This window comes from Myxocyprinus asiaticus, chromosome 43 (assembly GCF_019703515.2).
Source record: "Myxocyprinus asiaticus isolate MX2 ecotype Aquarium Trade chromosome 43, UBuf_Myxa_2, whole genome shotgun sequence".
NCBI lineage: Eukaryota > Metazoa > Chordata > Actinopteri > Cypriniformes > Catostomidae > Myxocyprinus > Myxocyprinus asiaticus.
Genome location: NC_059386.1, coordinates 27,235,192 through 27,244,233, shown reverse-complemented (window position 1 = coordinate 27,244,233; position 9,042 = coordinate 27,235,192). Strand labels below are relative to the sequence as shown.

General features: G+C 40.9%; 1 protein-coding gene across 3 annotated transcripts in view; it reads left to right on the top strand.

Annotated features, from left to right (window-relative positions):
• The first annotated feature begins 1,024 nt into the window (after window positions 1–1,024).
• Window positions 1,025–9,042, top strand: part of LOC127433346 (telomerase-binding protein EST1A-like) — a 34,666-nt gene continuing 26,648 nt past the window's right edge. Inside the window, exons 1-4 of one of the 3 annotated variants that reach the window (XM_051685159.1) lie at window positions 1,025–1,153; window positions 4,299–6,582; window positions 8,259–8,451; window positions 8,718–8,828. In XM_051685159.1, the coding sequence (XP_051541119.1) occupies window positions 4,436–6,582; window positions 8,259–8,451; window positions 8,718–8,828 (2,451 nt within the window). In that variant the 5' untranslated portion in view covers window positions 1,025–1,153; window positions 4,299–4,435. Of the gene's footprint in view, window positions 1,154–1,260; window positions 1,457–4,298; window positions 6,583–8,258; window positions 8,452–8,717; window positions 8,829–9,042 lie in introns of those variants that run through there. The other 2 variants (XM_051685158.1, XM_051685160.1) reach the window with 2 other exon arrangements.

Below are 9,042 nucleotides of genomic sequence, written 5' to 3'. Positions count from 1 at the left end.
TACATGATGAAATCGTACAAATTCATACAAACAAACTCGTACGAATTCATATGAAATTGCCAACTCGTAAAATATGTACTAATTTTCATGAGACTGGGTTGGTTCTTTCTTTTTCTGGCTTGCGTTGACCCTGCCTCTTGGCCCTCTTTTTTCCTCTTTAGGGGGGCTTTGAAAACAGCCTGCTCCACATCCATCATTGAGTACTCGCCCAGATTAACACTTTCTGAGATGAACTCTGTATCAGACAAACAGTTCATTGAGCTAGATTGGGTATCATTCATAATTACATCTATGAGAGTAGATTCTTTAAACAATTTTTCAGATTCATTTAAGTTTAATTCGTCTCAGTCTAATTGCAGTACAGCCAGATCACTCTCTCCCATGTTTTCTACCATGGTCTGATCCATCTCAACTGTCCACTCACAAGGTACCTTATCAATTAAGCCCATCATGGCCTGTGCCGGATTAGTGGATATTGGCTCAGAAAACCCATCAGTGGTTAATGGGGGGTTAATGGTCCAACAGTAATCACCCCCCCTGGAAACTACACCCCTGTATATAGTCTTTCAATTAATTTGAGTTCATGAAACCAAAATAGGGTCAGAAATGTAAGGGGGCTCGGGGCAAAAATGTCCCAGAGTTTCAAAATGTGGAGGCAAAAAATTGCCCTCTGGATTCCTTTTTTATTATTATTATTATTTCTTTTTTTAGTAACATCTAATATTATATTGTAGTCCCAGTTATACGTATTATGTCATAAAATATATGAATTTATGTTTATTTAATTATTTATGGTAAAAGGAAATACATTCTTAATCTTGATAATTTGTATTAATGAATCAAGTAAATTGAAGTATTTGACATAAAAAGATAAGACACAGTTTCTGTTTTAAATGGTTTGAAAAAATATCCCCTATCAAAATGCCCCTGAGAATCAGTTCCAGAGGGCAAATTTCGAATTTCTAAACGCGTTATGGGTGAGTTTTTTGGCCCTACCGAGCTACCGTGTGTTTGTGTTTGGTTCCAACGAAAATGGCGGACGAGTTGGAGAGAGTACGAATTTCAGCTGCGGAGCTCCGAGCGGAAGCGTCGAATTTCACCTCACACGACGACCATTTAAAAGGTCAGGGGCCCTCATAAAATTATTTAACAAGTAAGCAAACTTATAGTCTTACACAAGTTCCTTTTTGAAATGTGACGGCAAACTTATGGTTCAGTTGGCTAATAGCTAGCTAGCATAATAGTTCAAAACAGTCTTCGCTCATGCGGGTTGAAGGGCGCTCGTTTTAAAAATGTTTAACTATTTTCCACGATAACATAACTAGCTTGCACTATTGCAACGTCACGTAACTTAAACTAAACATTTAAGTGATACGCTTCTTAATTTGGGCAAAGAAACAAGTGTATGGGTAACTATCATTCTGGTCTAGAAGGCGTCAAGGGGTAGATTTAAGAGGTGAGTTTATGTATAGCCACCCCGACTCTTTAACTTCAAATCACTAGTTGATTATTGCGGTCCTTGTTTGTGTGTATTGTATTTCTTATGCTGGGTTAATCTAGAGCGCATGCAACAGGTTGTTTTCATTGTATGCCATAGCAACAGCATCCATTATTATTTTTATGTTTTTGATCAACAAAAGCATCATACAGTATGTTGTGATCTCATTCTGAACTTTAATACATGCTTGATACCTACCTTTTTTAAGTACCAAAAGAAATTATGCACTAGACATAATCACAAAGTTCTCTAAATATTGTCGTTCTAACCTGTAAGTTAAAATTTGAGTTATTTACTTTCCTAATACACATACCAGGTCTTAAAGAAAATATTCTGGGTTCATTACAAGTTAAGCTGAATTGACAGCATTTGTGGCATAATGTTGATTACCACCAAAAATATTTTCCCTCATTTATATATATATATATATATAAATCTGTGTTACAGTGAGGCACTTACAATTGAAGTGAATGGGTCCATAAGTCCATAAACATTCAAATACACACTTTTTGAAAAGTATAGCCACAAGATGTAAAATCGCTTAGTAAACTTAGTGTAAAGTTATATCCAATATTACAACTTTATTGCCATAATATTAGGGATGTGCGAGACTAGTCGACTAAACGGTTCTGATGCTGCTAGTCGACACTGGAATTACTAGTTGGTTAATATTTCCCCCCCATTAAACTGATCATCATTTTTACACATTTATGTTTGGTTTTATATTTTTACAGAGGCTGGGCTTAGATTACCGTCATATTAATGTTACATATTTTAAATAGTATTAATAATACAAATATTAAAAAGAGGATATCTGATGGGGGCCTAGGTAGCTCAGCAAGTAAAGACGCTGACTACCACCCCTGGAGTCACGAATTCGAATCCAGGGTGTGCCGAGTGACTCCAGCCAGGTCTCCTAAGCAACCAAATTGGCCCAGCTGCTATGGAGGGTAGTCTCACATGGGGTAACTTCCTCGTGGTCGCTATAATGTGGTTCTCTCTCAGTGGGGCGTGTGTCTCCACGGTAACACGCTCAACAAGCCACGTGATAAGTTGCACGGATTGACGGTCTCGGATGTGGAGGCATCTGAGATTTGTCCTCTGCCACCCAGATTGAGGCGAGTCACTATGCCACCACAAGGACCTAGAGCACACTGGGAATTGGGCATTCCAAATTGGGGAGAAAAAGGGGACTATATATATATATATATATATATATATATAAAAAGAGGATATCTGGAGCAGATACAAAGTTTCATTTCACCTCAGGCTGCGCGTGCTTCCCTCTCTCACTCGTGGTGCGCAGGAAAATGTCTTCTCGCTAGACGAGCAATGTCAGCAAAGTAGTAATGAAATCACTTCGGTAGTGGTGCGGGAATCAGATTTCCAAACGTTTGAAAGTCCCTATGGATGTTTTCACATTTGAGTCTTCTTTACATCTGTGCATGCTTGTATGTTATTTTTCTGCTGTGCAGGCTTTTTCAAGTGCAAGATAGCCGCCTCAGTTGAGTCAAGTCCCGTCTTTCACCGGACCATGTCGACGTGTTAATTTTGCTCATCCAAAAATGTATTTTTGAGTAAGTAGCCTAGAAAATGACTGTTTATTTTCAATGAGGTGCTGACTGCTTAACGGGTTAAACTATCTATTTTTCTCTTTTATATATTATTTATATTTTATTTTACGTGGTGAATTCCCTTTATAACAGGCTGGGTTGCTCTATTGGTCCTGTACTATTCATTCAATTGTTTTCAATAAATATGCCTGTTAAATATTCACTAATGTTGAATCAGTGAATGCGTGTCATGTTCTGTATTTAATGTACAATGATCATAATGCAAGGCAAGCACATCGCAGATAAATCCCCCTTTTCAGTGGAATTTAGCTTTGGATTTGGAATAGATTAAGTATTTTAAATGGGTCACAAACTCATTTTTTTGACTGCTTTCTTTGAAGGTTGGTTCTTTTTAGACTAGTCGACTTCAAAATTTCTGTTTAAACGTCAGTGAAATTAGTCATTCACCACACCCCTAATAATTAATCAAATTAATTTAATTTATTTATCACACATTATACATTTGCACATATACAGTGAAATTCTTTTTTTTTCACATATCCCAGCTAAGCTGGGGTCAGAGTGCAGGGTCAGCCATGATATGGCGCCCCTGGAGCAGATTGGCCTTGCTCAAGGGCCCAACAGTGGCATCTTGGCAGTACTGGGGCTTGAACCCCTGACCTTCTGATCAGTAACCCAGAGCCTTAACCGCTGAGCCACCACAACACTGTAAACACTAAGTCATTTTTGTTTACGCCTTGTGGCTATACTTTTGAAACTTACATTTTTATGGACTGGCCCCATTCACCTTCATTGTAAGTGCATTACTGTAACTGCGATTTAAAATAAATGAGGGAAGATCAATATTATGCTTCAAATGCTGTCGATCAAACTAAACTTGTATTAAACCTGAAATATTCCTTTAATGTGAATAATTTGGTTTAGCATTTTATTCCGAAAATTTTTTAAATCTTTTTAATCAACAAGTAATAACTTGCTCTGTCTTTGAAATAACTTTGCTTATCGGCTGACATCACTGGGTCCTATTATTTTTCAACCCCTCCTTCCAAACACATGTCATGTGGAGACTTCTATTTTACTAGCCAATTCATTCCTGATGGATAAAATCAAGTCCTGTCCTGTCCATTTTTTCCCTTTTATATCCTGTTTCACTCAGAAATATAACACATTACAAATGTAAAATGTATTATGAGCATTGTTTTTCTGTGTTTAATTATTTTTCTCAGAATTGCGAGAGGAGGGTAAGAAACAACGCCAACGAGACTGTAAGCGTCCAGACCTGCAGCGATACAAACCTGGTGGTGTTCAGTCACACAAACGCAAGGACAGCGTAAGAGACGCGCACATTGCCTTTTCAGACAGCATGCATCCACAAGGAGATTGCAGTTCCGAAAATGACATGAAAAGGTCTGACAACTCACCAACCAGTCCTGGATGCTCTCACAACCTTGGCATAGACAGTGAAAATTTCCCAAATGACAGTCAGCATGAGACAAAGGATCATAATCCTAAAGAACTTGTGGATGGAAATGCTGTTAAAAGCAGTGACAGTGCCAGTGCTGATACATCCAGGTCTCCGAAGCAGTCTCGAAAGATACGTAAACCTGACCGTGAGATATATCAACCAGGAGGGCGAAGGTCTCAGGGAAACAGAGAGACCGGGACCAACAAGGTACTAGATGGGGTCACCAAAGAGGAGAAAAGGAAAGAGGATGCAGTGGGTGGTAAATCAGTGGAAAAAGATGCTAGTAAGAATTTACCTCTGGAGGAAGTGAAGGAAAAAGAGGAAAAGCGGAGAAACAGACGAGAAAAAGATAGCAGGAAAAAGCAAGATCAAGGAAAACAGTCCAAAGGAACTGTAGACTCTCCCTCTGCAAGCATCAGCGAGAGTAATGTTGAGAGTATAACTGGTAAAGTCAATAATCTCAGCATCAGCGGCCAAGTAATAGTAGAGTCTGAGAAAAATAGAGAGGAAGGTGGGCAGGATGGTCTTCACAGGAGAAAACCTAGTAAAGAAGGACGAAGAGTCCAAGCAGGGGTGGGAGAGGACCAAAAAAAAGAGAAAGGAAACGGGAAACTCAGAGCAGGAAAGGAGAAAGGAAGCAACTATGTATTTCCTAAGAAAGAGGAAGGAGAGGTAGGAGGAAGAGGCTCTGAGACAGCTCAATATGAGCAGGAGAAGGGTAAAAGACCAGAGGGAAGACGACAGAGAAATGTAGGTGCAAAGGAAGGAAGCTGTGACCAGAATCTTAACCACGAAAAACAAAGAGGCAACAGACTGAAATGTAAGGGTGCAGAGAGAGGAAAAAAGTCTGAAGGAACAGATTCAAACACAGTCAACCTTGCATCAAAGCGCTACTCTCAGTCGGATTTCCGACGACCTCGAAATCGCACCTACAGCACAAGTTCGGCCAGTAGTGGGACCAGTATGGATGGGCTAGCTGAGGCTGAGAGACGGAGGGCAGAGGGTGCAAATATGGAGTCAGCAGTACGCACTACAGAGAGGACATCCGGACAGAGGGGGTTTGTCCGAGGAAGCCAGGCCCGTCAGAGGAGAAGGACAGCTCTAACCTTGTCGTCCACCGACTCGCTGGAGGAAAATGAGGCCCGGGAGAGAGAAGATAGAAGAGATCTGAGAGATCGAGATGCTGAAGACACAAGGAGCTCTCACAGGGGTCTTGAAGGGGGTGGTAGAGGCCAAAGAGCATCTTGTGGTCGAGGAGGAATTTTGAGAGTGTCTTTGGAGAAGCATTCAAGCACATCCTCGGGTGCCAGTGAGGAGCAAGCAAGCCGGAAAAACCAAAACACAAGAGGTCATGGAAGGGGCATCCTGGTACTTCCCGCCCACACCGATCTGACTATGGCCCCTGAGCCTGGCCCTCAGCTTGGTGGAATGAGAGGTGGAATGGGTCTTAGCAGAGGAAGAGGGGGCCGTGGAGGTGGAACAAGACGCCTTTGGGACCCAAATAACCCAGATAAGAAACCAGCTCTTGTGTCAAGCAAACAGTCTCAGAATGCATCTCTCCAGCAGGCTTTGTACTTTCAGCAGGGTGGATGTGGGCCCTTGCACTTCCTGGACACTGATGACGAAACTGCAGGAAGTCCTCCTGTCCGCCAGGGGGATTACTTGCAAAATCAGCAAGCTGCTGCGATGGGTTACTACAAATTCCAGAATTCCGACAACCCCTATGGTTATCCCTTAACAGCCAATTCCCCGAACACCCCACCACGTTATCCATACCCATATCACATTCCCTTCCAAATACCTGTTTCTAATGGGATGTATCCTGCCTCTGCTATACCGTCTTTTTATGGACCCTATGGGCAAGGTGGGCAAGCTTACCTCCCGTCAGGGGGGTCATCTCTCACCCCAGAAGAGGCAGAGGTGCAAACCAGAGGGGAGCTGGGAAAGTTGCTGCGTTTGGCTGACAGTCAAGAGCTGCAGCTCAGTAACCTGTTGTCCCGGGACAGACTGAGCCTGGAGGGACTGGAGAGGATGGCCCAGCTCAGGTGAGTAAGAATTGAACTGAGTGTGCTTATGGAATGGTTTATATTAGAAGCTGAGTGTTCCATTTCGAAGATTGGAATTTGGAGCACTATATTTAGAGCACCATGAACTTTGAGAACCATCTCATAATGTCTTTTCGGACATTTTAGTAGTCTTAAAGGCCCTTATATATGCAGGTGTGATGTAATTTAGAACAAAGTCTGGCCAAAAAAATTTGGTTTTTCGTTTCGGTGGTTCGTAACAGCTCATCTGGGTGAACTTTTAGGAAAATTTCTAACTGGCTGCTAAACACCTTCTTACTGCCATTGGTCCACATCATCTTTAGGTGTGACCTGAAGCTCCATCTACTTTGAGGTTGACAGATTTTCAGTTACATTGTTCAGTCAGTTAACATGAACACACCGGCGTACAGAGTTATTAGCGAGCTGGTGCAAATTTACCTACATTTGTACGATCGATCACGTAGAGACATTTTCCAAGACCATGTCATGCAGTTTTTTGGTTTGTTTATCAGTCTACAAAAGGAATCAAATCTACTCAAATACTCTCAAGTGCCCATTCACCCCTGTGCCATCTGTATCGAAAGCCATTAACACATCTGCCCAAAGTAAAATGTGCCTCTTTTATCATCAGTCTTTTGTCTGTATTCTGCCCATTAACACTCTTTTATACATCCATCTATGCAGTTATATCAGTGTCATCATAAATTACAATAACAGAGTGTAATCTGCGCATATTATGGCCGTGTAAAGCGTGTTAGCTCAATAGCTCCATTAATTCAGAATGTAAACTAGACAAACTAAAAATTTTCTATTGCATATACACTCACCGGCCACTTTATTAGGTACACCTATACATCTACTTATTCATGCGATTATCTAATCAGCCAGTCATGTGGCAGCAGTGTAATGTATAAAATTATATGGGTCAGGAGCTTCAGTTAATGTTCACATCAACCATCTGAATGGGGAAAAATGTGATCTCAGTGATTTAGACCGTGGCATGATTGTTGGTGACAGACGGGCGGGTTTGAGTATTTCTGTAACTGCTGATCTCCTGGGGTTTTCACGTGCAACAGTCTCTATAGTGTATAGAGAATGGTGCGAAAAAGAAAAGACAACCAGTGAGCAGCAGTTCTGTGGACGAAAACGCCTTATTGATGAGAGAGGTCAACGGAGAATGGCCAGACTGGTTCGAGCTGACAGAAAGGCAACGGTAACTCAGATAAACCCTCTGTACAATGATAATTTTTTTTTAATTAATTTTAATTATATTTATTTATCACACATTATACATTTGCACATATACAGTGAAATTCTTTTTTTCACATATCCCAGCTAAGCTGGGGTTAGAGTGCAGGGTCACTCTAACCCCAGCTTAGCTGGGATATGTGAAAAATATAGTGAGCAGAAAAGCATCTCTGAATGCACAGCATGTCAAACCTAGAGGCGGACGGGCTACAACAGCAGAAGACCATGTTGAGTTCCACTTCTGTCAGCCAAGAACAGAAAACTGAGGCTGCAGTGGGCCTACCATTGCTCAAATTGTACCTGAGCAGAAATCCAGATTTGTCAGACCAGGCGATGTTTTTCCAATCATCTACTGTCCTGTTTTGGTGAGTGTTATACTACAATTTTCTGTCTTCTAACTTGTTCCTGCTCTTTTCTGTTGCATTCAGGGCTGAACTCCTAACAATGTACGAGCGGGTGATTTTGACAGACATAGAGTTCTCCGACTCTCAGAATCTGGACCAGGCGCTGTGGAAAAATGTGTTCTACCAAGTGATAGAGAGTTGTAGGCAGTTGTTGAAGGACCAGACCTCAGACACCTCCCCACAGATAAAAACTATGCTCATGTCCATACTGGAAGAGGTATACAGAACAGTCTAATTCCTCTTTGTGAAATTCAATATCATGGTCTAATTTGTTTGTTGTTTTTCCCTTTCTATCACGTTTATTTAATTGCCTTTCGTAATTGTCATTGTACATCGCCACTGGTTTTCATGGTGGAATTAAACTATAAATTAGTGTTGGGAAAGAGATAATGTTTCTTGTGGATTGATATACAGTAAGTTCATTAAATTATATAGACCTAATGAGAGAGGAAATTAAGGTACAATGTATATTTTTTGCTCTAGGGGGCAATATTCTTTGACTCATTGCTGCAAAAGCTGCAGACAGTGTTTCAGTTCAAGTTGGAGGACTATATGGACTGCATGGCTATACGAGCGAAACCTTTACGCAAGATGGTACAAATTTTTTATCCATTCTCTTGCACTATATTGTGATTATTTACTTGAGAATCAAGCCTTTGTTTAAATGATTATCATTAGTGCTACTGTCTGTGCTACCATCAATGGCCTCAAATACTTCACATTATTACTTCAAGCTAAACAAATATTAACTGATGTCCGTCAGCTTATAAGAACAAAAACTGATCGGTCATCTTAAGTCAAGCAATTT